The 18,418-nt window shown below is 37.0% G+C and overlaps 3 protein-coding genes across 5 annotated transcripts; 1 reads left to right on the forward strand and 2 right to left on the reverse strand.

The window, feature by feature from the left end:
- On the forward strand, window positions 1–3,471 carry LOC110766820 (putative serine/threonine-protein kinase). Of its 3 annotated transcripts, XM_021970211.2 has the most exons (8): window positions 2–198; window positions 308–370; window positions 562–684; window positions 809–921; window positions 1,497–1,707; window positions 1,792–2,029; window positions 2,293–2,443; window positions 2,806–3,471. In XM_021970211.2, exons 3-8 carry the CDS (start codon window positions 609–611, stop codon window positions 3,130–3,132), a joined length of 1,116 nt encoding a protein of 371 aa, XP_021825903.1. In that variant the 5' UTR covers window positions 2–198; window positions 308–370; window positions 562–608; the 3' UTR covers window positions 3,133–3,471. The 3 variants fall into 3 exon arrangements, with proteins under 3 accessions (XP_088108806.1, XP_021825903.1, XP_021825902.1); XM_088252680.1 differs by having other exon boundaries at window positions 1–370; window positions 488–684; XM_021970210.2 differs by having other exon boundaries at window positions 2–370.
- Window positions 3,472–3,836: 365 nt separating this feature from the next.
- Window positions 3,837–6,400, reverse strand: LOC110766775 (clathrin light chain 1). Its single transcript, XM_021970139.2, has 3 exons — window positions 5,884–6,400; window positions 4,657–4,810; window positions 3,837–4,565 (listed from the first exon to the last, which is right to left on the reverse strand). Exons 1-3 carry the CDS (start codon window positions 6,267–6,269, stop codon window positions 4,083–4,085), a joined length of 1,023 nt encoding a protein of 340 aa, XP_021825831.2. The 5' UTR covers window positions 6,270–6,400; the 3' UTR covers window positions 3,837–4,082.
- Window positions 6,401–6,959: 559 nt separating this feature from the next.
- CPL1 (C-terminal domain phosphatase-like 1) lies at window positions 6,960–15,538 on the reverse strand. The gene is made up of 17 exons (XM_021970136.2): window positions 14,839–15,538; window positions 13,489–13,965; window positions 13,014–13,224; window positions 12,763–12,920; window positions 12,563–12,633; window positions 12,352–12,454; window positions 12,159–12,242; window positions 11,392–11,976; window positions 11,218–11,281; window positions 10,723–10,853; window positions 10,548–10,601; window positions 9,881–9,977; window positions 9,467–9,702; window positions 9,248–9,334; window positions 8,541–8,606; window positions 8,380–8,447; window positions 6,960–7,782 (listed from the first exon to the last, which is right to left on the reverse strand). The coding sequence occupies exons 1-17, from the start codon at window positions 15,115–15,117 to the stop codon at window positions 7,674–7,676; spliced, it is 2,880 nt and encodes a 959-aa protein (XP_021825828.2). The 5' UTR covers window positions 15,118–15,538; the 3' UTR covers window positions 6,960–7,673.
- Window positions 15,539–18,418: the final 2,880 nt, after the last annotated feature.

Here is an 18,418-nt window from a genome sequence, read left to right on the forward strand (position 1 = left end):
GAGATAGGCATTAATAGAGAGAGGGTTTGGAAAAAAAACAGAACAGAGAGAGGGAAAAATGGTCACTTTCAAGTCTGAACAAGAGTTGAAGGAGATGGGAACACGCCTAACTAAGGAAGCAGAGCTCGTGCAACGACTCTCGTGATAACAAAAACAGCCGGACCAACCTCCTTTATTTTAATAACAAGAAGACGGCCAGTAAAGCTTTGCCCTTTCTTTTCCTTTTTTTTGTTTTTACATTAAAAAATTGCATATTTTTCAATAAATTAACAATTTCAAGCTCGCCATGGTTGCTGCCCGAAACAAGTGCTAAAACCCAGCTTGGAGAGATCAGGGATCGAAATTGATTGGCCATCTGCAAATCCACAAGGTGGGTTTTCTCAGTTTTTCTTATTTTACAAGGTTGATAATTTCATCTTTGGGTGTTTGATGCTCATTTGTCTGGTATTATGAGGAAAAATTTATGATTTATGATTATAAAACATAGGATTTTGGCAATATGGGTCGGTCCGAATCTTGTTAGCAGGGTTTATCTGATCTAGTGGAGCTGTTTTTCTTTAGATTATTGAACCCCCGAAGATAGAAGAAGTTGTTTATTGTGGACAAGAATGGGTTGTAGCTGCTTTGGTGCTTCAGTTGCTGATAGGAAAAGGAGTTCTGGTCACTTTGGCCATGATCTTGATGGTATGGACATGAATAAATGCCCCCACTTTTTCTGTTTTCCGTCCATTACACTTTTGTTTTTGTTCATGTTACTCTGTTGCATCATCATGATTATTCTTATTCATTTTTGTCTTGTGTTGTGTAGGAAATTTGCTGGAAAATATTAAAACTTTCTCCTACAATGAATTAAGATTGGCAACCGATAATTTCCATTCCAGTAATAAGATAGGGCGAGGAGGTTTTGGAACTGTTTACAAGGTACTGGGATTTTGCAGACGTCTTATCGTAATAATTCTGTTGGGAAGTTTGCAGCCATTATAAAGAAGTAATGATATCTGTTATTTGAATTATATTGTAATTTTGGCTCCAAATTTGTGAATGGGTTGGCTCAAAACTATTTACATCAAGCATTTTTAATCTGATTGCTGACACCTTGAGTTGGGTTTGCGCTTTTAGAACACTTCAAGTTCTAATCTTACATTTTTGACACATAGAAACATTGCTTGGTATGCTAGAAACTCTCACCTATGGTTCTAGATTGGAGAAAAGTAGAGATTTTTTATCTTTCCAGTATTAAGATTTTGCTAATGTCTAGGGCATGGATTTTGGTAATTCATCATGTTGTCATCAAGAATAATAGCCACTCATTCGGTTTAGGTTCTGTGACTTTTTAAGACAGAGTTCTTTCTTTTTCTTAGTTTCGCAGCTTTAGTGGTTGGTCTTATATTGTAAAGGCCAAACGTTGATTATGATATTACGTTAATCAGGATATCTAGATGGTATTCGTCCACGCCATTTCATATTATCTTAGTAGTTTAGCTACATTTTGCTAGGGAACCCTGAGAAGTGGAAAGCAAGTTGCTGTGAAGACACTTTCCGCTCGGTCGAAGCAGGGAGTCCGTGAATTCTTAAATGAGATTATTGCTATATCAAATGTCAGGCATCCAAACCTTGTTGAGTTGATTGGGTGCTGTGTTGAAGGAGCTGATCGGGTTTTGGTCTATGAGTATGCTGAGAATAACAGCCTTGATCGTGCATTGTTAGGTAATTGATCAAATCCTTTAGCATGAAAGGAAGACTGATTTGGGAAAGGACTATAAGTCTAATTTGTTTTCCTTATGTTTGTAGGTTCAAAGAGTAAAAACCTCATACTCAATTGGGAAAAAAGATCAGCCATTTGCTTGGGTACTGCTAGGGGTCTCATGTTTCTTCATGAGGAGCTGATGCCACATATTGTCCATAGAGATATCAAGGCTAGTAATATACTTCTAGACAGAGATATTAACCCCAAAATTGGAGACTTTGGGTTGGCTAAACTCTTCCCTGATAACATTACTCATATTAGCACAAGGATTGCAGGAACAACGTACGTTACTTTCATATTTGTAGTTGATTGTTATTCATTTGTTAAACGTTCCACTTTCCTTGCTTGATTCAATTAGGAGATTTCTGTTGCGTAGTTTTTTTTATTTTTTTGGAAAGATCTTTGTTTTCTTCAGTAATTGATCTTGGCAAATTAGAGATTAGTGTGTTTTAGTGTAACTTCGTATTGGTCTGTCCACTTGATACTGGAGATGCAAGTGAAAGAAACTAGCTGCCATCTTATGCTTTAGTTTTGTTTTTTCGCAGTGGTTATTTAGCACCAGAATACGCTCTGGGAGGTCAGTTAACCAAGAAGGCTGATGTTTACAGTTTTGGTGTTCTTGCTCTTGAAATAGTTAGTGGCAGAAGCAGCGCCAAGGAAAACTGGGGAGGGACAGAAAAGTTTCTCCTCGAATGGGTGAGTTGGTTTTTCCATCATCATACTCGCAGTCTTATTTTGCGTCTTTTTGTGGCCTATAAGGGTTTAGGTCTTATCATTTCTGGTGATCAAGGGATTAACTCTTACTGGAAATTGTTAAACGAGGGATGCTCGAGTTAGTTTAATTATCTGATCTACTAAGAGAATTATTGACATGCTGCACAATCAATTAGAGAACAGGTGGAAATTGTACAGCAAGTTATTGTTTTTGGTTCAATTGAAGTAGTTGATATTCCTTCTCTATCTCTAACCCACACACACAACGGGTGGTTACCTGCATGGACTTATTTCATACTGAACTTGTTCTGCTTCCTTTTATAACTCTCTCTGTTCTTCTATAGGCATGGCAGCTACATGAAGAAGGAAGACTATTGGAGCTTGTTGACCCAGAGATGGGGGAATTTCCCGAGGAAGAACTCCTTAGGTACATGAAGGTTGCATTTTTCTGCACCCAAGCAGCAGCAAGCCGAAGGCCAACGATGAGCATGGTTGTTGAGATGCTCTCAAGAAACATCAGAATCAATGAGAAGCAACTTACAGCCCCAGGTTTCTTCAACAATTCAGGGAGCCTCAGCGGACCTTCTTCAAGTAAAAAATCATCTGCCGACACAACTAGCTATCAGATGAGTTCCGTCCCTGACACTATAACTCATTTAGCACCTCGCTGAAGAAGAATAAGAATAATGCACTTCTTGCAATTTAAAGGAAGACGGAGATGAAATTATCTACTAGTCCACAAGAAGTTATTCCAATAGTTCATACAGTTATCTTCTTTAACCTTTTACACGTTTTTCGCTTCTTCGTCTTTTGTTAGCCAATTTGAGAAGGGAGAGGGTGGTTTGAGCAGAATTTATTTGAGGTTGCGAATTTGTAATGTTATGTTAGTCTGATGCTGTTTTCTTTTTTCTTTTTGATTCAATCGTTATCTTATGTACAATGGAAGAGAAGAATGTTGTATAGTGAAACAGAATTTAATCAATACACACTCTTGACTCTTTTCTCTCCTAGATGCGAACAAGAACAGACCCAAACAAGTTGACCTTGATGGATTCTACAACGTTTAAACTCCAAATTTTGATCTACATTCTTGGTCAACATACAATCATTCATATTCGAATGTTTATAAAAGTTGATAAGATGTGATCGGTTGATGCAATCTACAATATTTAAGGTCACAATTTGTAGTACTTACAGGACAAAAATACTATGGATTCAATTGACCGTCAGCCTTATTAATAATGTTAAGAGTGCCATGTCGATGTTTTTTATTGTACATCAATCCTGGATTTATACAAAATCGTTGTTATTCTCACGCCTAAAAAGCCATCATAAAAACGTGAGACTTTTTTTTAATGATTACCCAACAAAAGACTTGCTGATAAAAAAAAAGGTAATATTAATAAAATGTGTGTAAACAATGACAATCTTAAATCCCAAACACAACACATCCAACACCAAAATATATAAAGACCTCCACACTGAAAGCTGGGGCTAATGGAGGCCAACTATTACAATATTCCGATAATCAGTAGCAACAGAAGCCAGTGAAAAGGCAGCCGATGATCAATTTGAATCTCAAAATAATAAAATTGATGAATAAAATATGGCAGGGTTTGAGTTAAGCAGAGAGGTCCTCGATAGAAGCAGGAGTGCTTTGTTCGGGTGCATCTGAAGAACCGTTAGAGGTGGCATCCTTGGCTTGTGAAGCAGGCACCTCGGCTTCTGTGGACCCATTAGTTTTAGATGCTGCATCCTTTACATTCTGGGCATTTTTGGCATCCTTCCCATCTTTGGGATCTTTAGCTGGAGCCTTTCCATCTTTGGCATCTTTGGCATCTTTAGCAGGAGCAGGTGGGGGTGGAATCATATGAGGTGGAGTTTTATGCTTCAGCTTCAAAAGTATTTGCCGCAGCCTTGATAGATCAGTGGGTTTTCCAGGCTTCGGGCCCTGAACAACTGTGATCGATGGTTTCTTGTCCTGATCCTTCTTGCCTCTCTTCTTCTCAATGTTGGGAACCTCATGAGGAATGAGCTCTGCTATTGCTTTCCAACTTTGCTTGTCAGCGTTTTTATGGAAATTCTCTTGATTAGCCAAGAATAACTGCTCCACATACGAGCCAATTTCTTAGCATTAAGAACACAAGAGCTGGTGTTGAAAAAAGAGTAATTGATAAATGCATTCCAAAATTTACCTTCTCCTTTTCTCTGTTCTCAACCTTGTTGGTCTCAACATTAAGCTTCCTTTTTTCATAGAATGCACGTTTGTACTCCTCAGCTTCTTCAATAATCTGGTTCCTCAGTTCTTTCTCCCTCTTCTCCTTCTCCTCAAGCTGGAGGGCATTTAGACTGTACCAGCAAAGTCAAATTAAGTCATTAATTTTCCAGTGGGAAATCTAACACCACTTCACTTGCAGTTTGCCGGTGCAGCTCAGCCAAAGTGTGTTAATTAAAAGTAGTAAACAAAAAGCATGATCAAATAACTATGATCATCTTACCGTTGTCATTTTGAAGTTGAACCAACCTAAGAAATTCTTAAGTACAACAATTCTACCACATCATCATGCTACAGCGTTTTCATAAAACAATAGTGAAATGATCGGAACCATAGTATTTGAATTTAACATCTTGTAGAACCTACATGACATAAATGATACGGATTTCCCTAATAAATTATACGAGTCCCAACAACAATGATTACGTGTTACTTCATTATTGGTTTGTTGCAGTTAAACTGTTATACCCAAGTCTTTCTCCTAATGGCAGGATGGTTGGAACAAACAACTGCGTAAGGGCTTTTGTTTCCTTGAGTAGATGAGAAACTCAGATGAAATTTGATTAACCTCACAATGACTATCTGAAAATTAATTTTGCATATCATGTCTGGTACAACCATCATGTTCTTTAAGATGCCCAGTGCAAGGCATTTTCCTTATGACAATCAGATCCAAGAAACTCAATAGCAATCCTCATTCCAACAGGGATACAAAAAAACTCCAAGAGCACTCTGCAGTTTACTAACAGCTCCGGCTGCATAGGATTGAAGAGCCTGCTCTAAACTATGCAAACACACAATGAACCACTGATCTATATGTTTACATACAGTAAGAACAACAATCTCTCATGGATTGTATTGTGAGGAAGTAGATCTTTTTCAAGGTATAATGATTAACCTCCGAAGCTTAAGTTGATCAATCTCTTTCCAAAAAGTTCAATTAAAAAACTAACATTTACCTCTTCCCAAGATCACAACTAAAGGAAATCACAGATCTAATCAAATTCCAATAGAGAACACCTATAACTAGCCCAACATCCAAAAACAAACACATAAAATTTTCCTAAAGATGCTGAATTTCACAGATCTAAAGCAACTCACAAAACAAGTAACTAAGTAACCAAAAGGAATCAGATCCGAATCTTACCGCCGCCATTCACGAAGAGCAAAACCTTCCTCAGGCACCATCTCGCTCGGTGGAGGTAGCACGGGACCGTCCGATGTGAAAACGTCATCGTCGATTGCGTGCTCGCCTACACCATAGCCATTTCCATTACCGTTCTCAACGGGTACCGAATCGAACGGGGTCGAGTGGGAGTAGTTGGAGCTCGGATCTTCGAATCCGAAAACATCCGTTGAGGCACCGCCGGCGTGGTCAGCGGATACTTCGGCGTCAGTCGGACCTCCGCCGGAGAAGCTGGAGTACTCGGCGTACTCGGTGTAGTTTTCGACGACGACGTCGTCTTGGTCAAAGTGACTGTTGGAAGCGTTGAGATCGTCGCCGTCAATGCTGAACGCGTCGAACGAAGCCATTCTTCGCTGTGTTTCTCTGTCTAAAGACGATTCAGTGTAAAAGGTATTCAAATGTGAGAGAGCTGAGAGAGAGAGAGAGAGAGAGAGAGAGAGAGAGAGAAGAGCTTTGCTTGGGAACTAATGCAAGCTGATATTTTGACTCTTTTTCCCTTTTTATATAGTTAACGGAGAAGGAGGACGACAAAAAGAAAGAGAAATATTTTTACCACGGATTATATTATTTGAAAATTAGTCTTGCCTTGTCAATAGCGAATTTTGCTGTAAATTTTACACATGGGTTTGATCCATGGATGATGGATATTGGGCAACCACTTCAAATTGTCAAAGCACCAACCGGCAACAAACTGATTTATCTTTTTATTTACTTTTAGTATTTTTAAAATTGAAATAACAATAATAAGCTAGTTATTTTAGGAGCCGTTGATTTAAGCAATAATTAATTGAATTTGATCAATCAATCATAGAGGTTTTTACCCCCATACCGAAGCTAAATGTACCTTCTTCTCCGAGTTGAAAGAAATACCAAGTTCAAAATTCTCTGTCCCATTAATTAAAGGAAAAAATAAAAACCTAGATGTGTTGTGTCTGTGCCAGCATAAGCTCATTGCACGGCATAGATACATCAGGTGTATTGTGCTAAACTGCTTAGAATTCATTGTGATCAATCAAACTTAATACATTAGCTAAATGTGTTGAAAAATTTCCACTCCATCAAATATAACAAGTGAAAAGGGTATTACATTGTCTCAATTTACATCACTAAACAGTTCCACCTCAGGTAACAATCCAGAATTGACACATTATAATATTGCCAATTCCCACAGAGATGGGCACTGAAAGAAAACTGGCAATTGGACTACAGTAACTACCGTCAATGGTTAGTGTGTGCCGTGACTATTGTGTGTAGCCGTGACTCTGAGCATAGCCGAAAGCTGCCGTCGAAGCCATATTTCTTTCTACTTCTGCTATATAAACATCAATAGAGTGTCACAAATCTCCAGACCCAAATAAGCTCTTTCAATGGTCTTGGAAGGAATCTGTCATCGACCGCACAAAAAAAGTGGAGTTACAAGGCGGCATCGCCTTCCAAAAACTTGCGAGGATGGCTTATAAGCATTTGGTGTTGGGGAGGGGGAACTGTTACAAGTTACAACAATGACAGAAAACCCCAAGAATGTTAGGACTCTAATGCCTGGAAGCACCTCCCCGTTCTTTCACAAGAATCTTAAATGAAGCTGCAAGCTTAATCTCGTCTACATGGCTTCTTCAGCCCACATGTTGTAAGAGGCTAGGGCCATTTGGCACTTCTGAATCTCCTTGGTCCTCACCCTTCTCTATAATATGTACTGCAGGCACGTCACATCAGTAGTTATACCAAATTGGGATAAAATGGTGGTACGACTTTCAGGGAACTGGTGGAGCATTTTTCGGATATCTAGCAGAAGAGGGCATTCGTTGCAAAACTTGTGGAAACTCTTGCTTCATACGTTTACTGGACATCCCTTGCAAAGACCTTTTTTCTCATTACCAGAAACACCAAATTAGAAGGGGAGGGAGAATACACAATATACATATAAAGAAGATATTGACTAGCAGCTAACAAAATTTACAAGAAAACTAGGAAAAAGTCTGACCTATGTGCTATTTTGTTATTCTGCAGAAAGTCGACAAAGAAAGCAAGAGAGTTTTGGAATAAACTAAACAGACGATTCATTTTCAAATTATCCTCATAACCCTAGATTTAAGTTGTTGGCGGGAGCTATAAAAGTGTTTATCTAAGTTGCAAGAGCTCTCATGCCATGTGAACGTGAAGCAACAGAAATCAACCAAAAAAAAAAAAAAAGAGGAGTTGAGAGATGAACTAAATCCCACCAAATAATTGGATCTGTTTCCAAGAATCCAACCAAGAAGGGAAAGAAATGAGAATAACTCCTTAACCTTGTTGCTGGGCTTGTAAAATACCCCAGTAAAGTAAACTGGAACTGAACCATCAGGCCCCACAAACACAGTGCTAGCAAGGTTCTGTGGCTGGTTGACCCAACCATAGTTCAAAGTTCATTAAGAAATTGACGAAAATAACTAAACACTTGCAGCTGATGAATTCACACACCTTGGAGAACCCTGACGTTTCTGAGCATATAGCGTTGATGTTAGACTTCCGAGCGCCTTTTCAGCAGCCTAAGGAAAAGAATATTTAGGTGCTCAGATAAATATTTTGAAAATAATTAAGGCCCCAAGAAGGGTAATCAATTGGAGCACAAGATATATTACCTGCATCTTAGCCTCATCCCACGTCAATCCAATTCCCTTCCCCAAAACCTCTCCATCTATTTCAACCTGAAACATGAGACCGAAAGAGAATTTTATAGAAAGAAAAAAGAAGCATGCCTCAAGGATACTAAAAGATTATCCTTAAAATCATGCAGCTTTGAATTCCCAAACAACTGCCAGCATCGACTCTTCTAAAAAGCACAACCAACATGATTTATACTTTCTCACTGCAGACATCCCTTGGAAGTTGAGGGCCCAAAAACAATTCTCAGAGCTCACAAGTTTTTTTGCTTGAACTATAAAACAACTTTCAAACCCTCCGTTCTCATTTTCTCCCTTCGCACCAAAACCCAAAGACCTGATCAGCATTCATGATGATGATTCATTCATACCAAACTCAACTAAACCACCTTTTAATTTCTGTTTCTGATCAACCAAGTGAAGAGGGATGTATTATTCTTGATCCAGTACATGAGAAAGAAAAGGAAAAAAGAAAAAAAGCAATCCCAGTACCAATGGAATCTGCTTTGCAATTCACATTATAAATAAAATTTGTATTCTGAAGTTCTTAAAATGGTTTCATTTCCGTTGTTGCTTTCAACATTTAACAAAGTTTACCCAGGAATTCCGAGAAGGGTCATAATATTCTGCACTTCCAGACGATGAAATATAGAAACTTGAAGACATGAGTGAGCTCAAATACAAACCTGTACATGAACTTCATCTTTCTCGACTGAATTAGTTGAAGGTGGAGGTCGTGGTTGGAAAACTACACCAAGGCCCTCCATCATACACTGAAGTAGTACAAAATCATGAACCGTCAATAAGCATAACATCATTCAGCCACTGCATATAGCAATCTAATTGTTTGGGGGAGGAGAGAGAGATAGAGAGACTAGAGCCGACTATCAAGTTTTGAGTCTTACAAGTTCTTTGAGTGTAGACACTGAACTCATTGACTTTTTAGAGCCTTCCAGCCTAGGATCTAGTGGCCTCGAAGGCTCTGATGAAGTTGAAGATGACAGGGACTCCTCTTTGGGAAATGGCTGGATCCCAAAAGAATTCAAATTACCCGCAAAACCATTACTGTTAACATTAGGAAACTTGTTCATATCCCCATGAACGGACACAGAATCAGGCTTGACACGGGAAAGGTATATATCTGCAAAAACATTGTCAACGATGGTCATACACATTGTCCACTAAGAAGAGATTAAAGATAGGAGCTTTTCTAATCATGAGCTGCAGCAACTACAACCCCAAACAGGCATGATAAGAACTACCGAAAATGGCAGATCACCCTAGCTAGTGGCAATAAATACAACAATAAGAAATCTTACTGGCTAAATTTTTTAGAGAACCCTCAGCAGCCTGGTAATGAGCTTCCCTTCTCGATTTACCACTTCCTTCACCAATTTTCTCTCCAGCAAACCAAGCCTACAAAAGGAAAAATGGGCTAAGCTCATTCACATTTGACATCTCTCCACAAAGAAATAGGCAACATTTCAATTGTAATGTATTTCTATGAAATAAGGATCTTATATATTTACTATTTCTGGTTTATAAAACTAATAAATCACCAAAGCTTAGTGAGTAACCTGTACTATAAAAGCAAAAGCATTAACTATGAGAATATTTTATTGAGAGTTCCATTTTATATCATCTCTCCAGTATGATTATTTTAATAAGAAAAGAATGTGACTCCCTCTTCATTTCGAGACCAAGTTATCAATTTGTGGACGAAGTCCCAAAGATACTAGAAATTTCCCTCATCTCTACAATTTTCTTATAGGTCTTCAGAAAAATAAATGTTGAAATGTACATAGATTGTCTCAAACTCACAGGAATTGTTTCATATATCAAAAGACATGTTAAATTATTTAACTAGCCGCTCACACACGAGCTCACCTCAACAGAACATTAAATTGTGGTTAGATAAGTTCAAAACATGATATCCCTAAGACTAAAGTGGAATTACAAGGTAGCAAGTCAAAGAATTGAAAGTACCTCAACATAAAACTGCAGTTCCGTACTAGCAACCAAAGCTGGCCTAAACTCCACCTGTAAGTTCCCATTTAGAAATGGGAGGAAGGGGAAAAAGAAATAAGATGGAGCACGAAGGTTTGATATATGCAAATATGCTAGACTAACTTTTCTTTTGCAGACAAACAGCGCAAAATACCTTGGCTCCACACTTCATTGCAATTTCCTGTAAAACTGCAGCAGGAGTTTCTGCATTTGATATAGCTCGTCCAGATTCAAAGTCAACATCTCTGTTGCTGGAAGAGGATCGACTTAAGGGAATCTCCTCACCTTCAAAAATTCACATCCCCTTTAAATAACACCACTCTCATGATAAAATACAATAATTGCATATAAACAAAAGGACTGCAAACGAAATTTACACAAGTTAAGAAAGACAAGAACCAATAAAGCTCAATTTAGATAAAAATTCAAATTGAAGAGATGATAACACAATTGGATATTAATACTCAATTAACTTCCAAAAAAAAGTAAACAATCACCTCCATGGTATAGTTTCATAGTACACTGCTGATGGTAAAAGTAGTTTTTAAAAATGTAAGCATTGAAAACAGCATCATCAATGAATTTGTACTAGAATAATAAAAAACCATGGGAGTCATCTTAATATTCAATTGTGCACGTCATAGCTCACCTGACAATGAATGATAACCAGACAATGCATGGTTGAATCTCAACCGATCATCTCTATGAAATGCCTGGAAAACAATAATCTTTTAGCAATGATAATGTTCACCAATTACTAGCAACATCAACCACTCAACATAAAAGTTCAGGATTAAAGTCAGATCAACAAAGTACCAATTACCTCTTTTGGCAATCTCTGGTTTTCTTGGAGAATTCTATCAGATGGAATCGAATTCTCAACCTTAGGGAAAAAAGACGAGTGATGAGGTCGATGCTTCTCAATCTGCACTGGTTCTGGATCTAAAGGAAGATCTTTGGGTACCATCCGGCTCAGTTGCCGTGGGCTCATCTCTTCCTCCACTGGAAACCAGCCTGGACGCGATTGCGCTCGTGGAACAGAGGCTTGCATTGGAGGTCTTACAGGAAATGGAGGCTCACTTGGTGGTTGATCTCTTGTATCTTGGCCATGCTGCAAAATCAGCAGCCTCCGCCTTGTATCAGGGTCTAATTCCGATTCAGGTACCTCACCCTCCTCTCTAGCAGGAGAACTTTGCAAGCTTGGTTCTGCAGAGCCAACATGACCCAAAGGTTTAACTAGTGAAGCTGCCTGAGGGAACTGTATACTAGGAAAAGACATCACTGATGGCTGAGTTGTTGGCAGTGAAAGTGTGCTAGAAGAAGGAGCCACTGTGTACTGAAGAGGAGGAAGCCTTGGATCTATGCTAGTGACTACTGAAGATACCATTGAAGCAGCTGAGGTTGCTTCCTACGAACAAGAAACAGGTTAATATTTAGTTTACTTTAACAAAAATTGCATATACAGATGCAAATACATTTTGCCAAAGTGGAAAATTCACATGTCAAGCCAAAGGGTACATCTCTTCATGTTTCCAGATTCCAGATAAAACAATATATGTGTACATGTATCAATATTGAATCTGTAAATACCTTCATTCTTCTTTCAACCTCAACATCTGTTATGCCATCAAAAGGAAGAGGGTCCCTGTTTCCATTTAAAGCAGAAGAATCATCCTGAACAGCCAAAAACTATTAGTGCAATTATCATTAAAAAAAAGGTAAGCATGGTGTGATGGTTGAGTTTTCTGGAAGAATTCCAGTTTTTAAAAAAATCGAAACTGACCTCTGAAACTAGATAATTGCTCACATCAGGAGAAGGAACATCTTTAATATCGTCTTCATAGAAAACTTCAGGAATCTTTTGTAGAAGACTGTCATCAAATTCTCTGTCATCACATCCAAAGGTGGTGTCATGCTAACAGAACACTATTATTTCACTCATAAAACAATGAATGTCTTCATATAAAAACAGTCTAGGGGTTTTATGTTCTTACCTAAAAAATCCACCTCTGACGTTGCAGGCAACGTTTCTTGCAACACACAGGACAGGAACGGCATTATTTGCCTATAGCAATAAGGACTTACAATCAGTTAAAGAAAAAGAAAAAAAAAAGTTTAAGCAAATGTGTATCATTGACAATAGAGCAGTTTTAACAAAGTTAATAGCCATATGCAATAATGCAAAGACCTTTACCTCAGCTTGAGGAGCATAGTATGGCGCAAATGCAGGAACAACATGCACCCGAGGTTGATCTCTGTCATCCCACACTTTCAAGCGATCATCAATTACCAATGCCATCTTAGGATGGCATAAGCTTTCTTGGAAGACATTGAACAACGACTTCCTTGAACCTATTATAATAAATTAAATAAGTTAATTAAAAAGAGAAAAGTACTTCTCTCTCCAATTGCAAGACAAATTTATAAATGAATTATTACACTTACCAGACTTGACACACACAATGCGATCCAATAATTTGTTCGAGTTTATCAGATTTGAATCAGGATCCAGAAGCCTCCACATTTCTAAAGCATAATCCCTTTCAGCCATTGTGCAAACATAAACCTCAAAGCGCTTGCGCCCTCTTGCAGTCAAGTAACTCCGAAGATCCTCCCATGCAGGTCTCAACCTCACGAGAACACTTGTATCACGAATCTAAGACAGAAACTCTACATTACTTATGACACCTTATAATGATGAAGCAGAAACAAAGTACAGCAAAAGAATAGATACTTTGACAAAACAAAAAAAAGGTATTCCCACACCATACTGCCGAACCGATCAAGCTGATGTTATAATGAGAAAATGACCAGATGAGGATAAATAAATGACAAAGGTAATCAACTGCTACACTCCTTTCATAATTTAAGAGATGAAGCAAGAGGAAAAAAGGCAGCTCAATGGGCTTAAGTTACATACCTGTGGATTAATGCGAGTCAGTATAATGTTTTTCTCATGTAACCGTATAAGTGGCCGAATAATAGGTTGATGATTATCAGACAAGGCTGGAACAGCCTCAGATTGAGTTTTGATCACCCTCCCGTTTTCAACAACTTGATCATTTTCAGCATATTGCTTCAATATAAACTTGTCATCTTGATACCGCTTGATCTCTGCAAGCATGCCAGAAATGCGTTGTGGGTCCACCTCACTGCTTATCTTCCTCTGTAGGGCCTCAATTCGATCCTCAAATGAGCGCATTGTATTTGCAACAATGAGTGTTTCATCAAGATCAAACACAATGCCAAGACATCTAAGGTTCAGCATGACAAGGCAAGAATTGTAGAGTCCTGGTGCAACACTGAATCCCCAGAAATATGGATACCGTTTATCACCATTCCTGGAGTGCATGGCAACCAAATGGAGCTCCTCCCCTCCTAGCGGCATTACTGCAGTCTGTAGATAAGCATGACGAAAATCATTCTCAAGGTTTGCACAAACTACCATTCACAAGAATGAAACAATAAATTTTACTGATGTGCAGCGCAATATGACAAATATCATTGGCACAAAACAAAATTGACATTCTAAAACACCAAAACGATTACAAACCAATTAACGTTAACGCAAAAAAGTTTAAATGATAAACAGAACAAGAGAGCAATTGCATGCTTCCATTTCATAAACGCTCTAAACTGCATTCCAACAGATAACAGAACTGAAAACTTGTCCTGCAGAATTCTGGAGTTCTTTCTCAAAACATCCACCTGCAGCAAATCAACATTATCCATTCTTGTAAAGATAATTCATGCAATCATCATCTCTCCATGGAAGAGAACCCAGCAACCACATGTACAGTAAGATCAATAAGAAATTGTCACCCAAAAAAAAAACCTGCGGTATATTCTTAGCATCAAAGAGTTCTGTCATAGTACATAACTCGGTAAGTTGAGGAATAAAGTTCAACTTCAGTTCTATGAAATAAGTCCACAACTTCAGTTCAAAACAGTTTCAACAACATGCAGAACCAGTTAAAGTTCAGACAGCTCATGTAATTTGGGGCAAAATTGACTGGGTTCAAAGAAAGTTTCAAAATTTACAGTAAATTACACAAATGGGTTCCCTGTGAAACTGTTCAGAGTCCTCTGTAATAACATTATGAAGGAAGAGGGATAGGGTTCATTCTAATCTGAATATTTTCTTAGAAAGAAGGTTCAATTTGAATCTGGGTTTCCTTTACTTTTGCTTTTATCTTCTTTTCTTTTTTTTTCATTCTTGAGTTTTCATTTTCTTCTGGGAGCAGTTTAATTCAATGTTGTTGTGCTATACCTTGTTCTCCATGACACACGAGGAGTGCAAAAGAAAGAGCGGCGTGTCCTGAGACTGCGAGGTCTTTGACTCCATTTTGAAGCAAACACCATGAGAGCTTATGGTATGAAGCACTGCCACTGGTGGACATCTCTCACTTGATTGCGAAAAATAGCTTATTCTGATTTCCTTCAACTCATCAACCAAATTCTTGTTCTTGTTCTTGTTCTCGTTCTCTTCTGGGTATATTTCTACCTCCCCAAGTAACTCTTCATCTTTATACACCACCGACTTATACATTTTCCCTCACCGGCCGAAAACCATCCAAAAAACCCTGAAAGTTTTTATCCCCTCCTTTGATTTCTCATCAAAGTTCCATTCAATAAACACATCATCGATTTCTTTGATTTTCTTTCAAAATCAACGTCGTCGTCAAAAACAAACTTAATATAATCCCATTTTTGCTTTTAAATCACTGATCCTCGGAGAAAAAAAACATCAAATAAAAAAATTTAGGGGTTATTTTCAAGTAGAAGATCTTAGATCCGTGATTGGTGATCCAGCCTTTACAAATAGAAATCGGTGTTTTTATCTGAATTGTGGCGCTAAAGCTAGGGTTTGGCGATAGTGATGATGATGATGAAAAACAAGGAGTCGTCAAGAAGAGAAACCCTAGATCCAGATAGCGAAAGGTCAAAATAGCACTGCAATTCATAAGTCAGATAATTGTATTTATAAAAGTTTTAATATAAAATAAACGACACCCGACTCTTGGGCCAATTTTCTAATTTATATTTTTCTCATGCTATTAATAGAAATTTCAAAAATATCTTATTTTTCTAGATCTTCTATTATTACACAAATATTAGGTTAATGTGACGTGTTTAAAAAAGCAGGGGCTTAGGTGAATTGTAAGTTCATAAAGCTGGGGAAATTTGTGAATTTGGAAAGTTTTGGGAGACGGAGTTGACGTGTTAGATTTTGGGGGTGTAGTACGTGGCAGACGGTGGTTGGTTGGCAGTATATATGGCTGTGGTTTTTTATGGCGATAGATGGCTGTGGTTTTAGATTCTCTATCTTTGACTGCCCCGTCCGCATGGAGATTTACACTTTTGCCATTTTTACTATATACAATTGTAGTGTACGCGTAGTGTGGAAGCGTTACAAATTTGGTAAAAACTATTTTGGACTAAACCCCTTCCATCAAAATAAATTGCGTATCCCCACCAGTTCATCAAAATAATAATAATAATAAATTGCGTATTGAATGTATTAATTTATTACGGTTCAAAGAATATAGTATATAGACTTTTGTCAACCGATAAAAACTAAAACAAACTATTAAGTGTTTTTTCTATTATTATTAAATTATACTTTTTAAGAATTTGCACATCTCAACATAAAAATAATTACGGCATAAATTATATCTCTTTTTTTTTTTAACGTCTAACTTATGTTGCATGTTTTCGGAAAAAAAAAACTTATGTTGCATGTAGCATTTGAGTTACTTACTAGTCGTAAAAAATGAGGCTTTTCGTGTATGCAGACATAAATAAATGAAATTATATCACATCAATTGAGCTTTTTAAAAACTTTAGATGTAAGTTGGTGCTTATACAATTATTCCTGATAGTTTCCTAGATAAATTGGACTCACTCCCTCACTATGCATTTTTTTTCTGTTCTTTTTTGTTTAAATAGACAATGTATTAAGATGCATTTTAAATATCAACAATCATTCACAAACAATGCTATATAGTGTAAAATCGGGAGCGTTACATTTGGTTAGAGTACATACTAATAATCAAAGTTGTGTACAACCATTTTTGTCAAATATCATAAGAATTGTCATTTGTTCTTATTACAAGCCAATCACGATATGTTACATGTTCAAATTCTTTCTTTATTATTATACCGAATGATCAATTTATCCTCATTAGTCTCTGTATATATCTAATTGACTCTAAAGACGAATGACTCGTCCAATCCTTCCATAATTTTGTATTCCCATTTAATCTTACACTGCAAAAAAGCGTAATGCAAGATTTAAGTTCGTACATAATAAACAAGTATGCATAGTGTTTGAAATCAATGCGATCATGAATGTATCATGGTCCACCTAACCTTCAACCCAACCTCACTTCTACAACATAAACAAAAATTCGATGGCCAAAAAAAAATTTGTACTGGTTGGTTCATTTTGTTGATGCTATGTTGAATTATTTTATAAATAATTAAACTGCAAATGCAAAACGTATGAGGAGCTTTTAGCAATATAGTTTTTTTTTTAAAAGGAAAAGAAAAAGTTCAAATTGAATTGAAAAAAAGGAAAAACAGTAGTTATATTTTTAAATTATCCTGGGATTTCTATGCAATTGGTTCTACATGTATCCAGAAAATGAAAGAGGTCTGTTACATCAACGACACTTAAATGTTTTAATTGAATTGATAATCCAGCCGACCACTAAATTGTAATTTATTTAATAAAAATAATAAATATGACTATTGGTTAAATAAGCTGGTCAACCTTACCCACCCTACCAATTATCACCCTGTTGAACTTATTTATATATTTTTTGATGTCATTTCCATTTTTATTTCGTAAACAAAATTAAACGATATGGATTGGGCCATATATCTTTCTGCAGCTAGGCCAATCGAAAAGGGCCTCAATTGGTAACCGAAGCAACAAATGGATTGGATCATGGAAAGCTAGGAGCATGTATGTGTTTATGTTATATACCCATTCTTAATACTAGCAATATAGATAAACCTTATACTATTTAATTTATATAAACAAACCCCAAAAAGGAACACCTGACCCTATTGAACTTAATTTTGAGTATTAAATTACTTTGATGCCCTGTTGAGTGTTTTTAGTTTTTTTAATGAGGTTTTAGGGTTGAGCTTGTTTTAAGAAATCGATGCTAGTTTAGTAATTTATAGGAAGTTCAAAGCCTATTTGTTATGTTGTAAATGAGTTTCTAAAGTCCATTTCATGTAATTTTTTTTTATAATTTGGACCCCTATATTGGGCATAATAGTGAAACTCCCAAAATAAAACTCATACAAATTTTTTTATCAACTCAATTATAAAAAAAAATTGGGTTTAAGGGATTAATCACGTTTTGAGTCTTAAGCTTTGTAATTTTGAGACCAATATGTCATTTCCAATGTTAAAACATAACTACTTTTATTAGTCTGACTCACCTAAGGACCTAAAAATGAGGTCTTGTGAGCACCTATTTACTAAAGACCCTTGGATTTATCTAATGGCACATATTATTAATAGTTTAAACCCTTACTCATACTCCCTATTTAACCCAAATAAATCCTAATTGTTCTAAGTCACAACAAACAATTAAAGAAAAAATTAAAATTAGGGATTCTCGTGCTGCATTTTTTCTTCCTAGACACCACAACCCCTTCCTCCAAAGTTACTTGCCATTTGAAAAAAGAAAAAATGGCAGTTTTGTATGTAAGAGAATTTTAATCCATACTTGTCAAATGCTAGGATGGAGCCATATCTCTAAGGAACTCAAAACTATTGTGAATGACATGACGTGAAGTACTCAAAACTACAGTTGCCACTAGTACCATCA

This window comes from Prunus avium, chromosome 4 (genome assembly GCF_965620075.1).
Source record: "Prunus avium chromosome 4, drPruAviu1.hap1.1, whole genome shotgun sequence".
NCBI lineage: Eukaryota > Viridiplantae > Streptophyta > Magnoliopsida > Rosales > Rosaceae > Prunus > Prunus avium.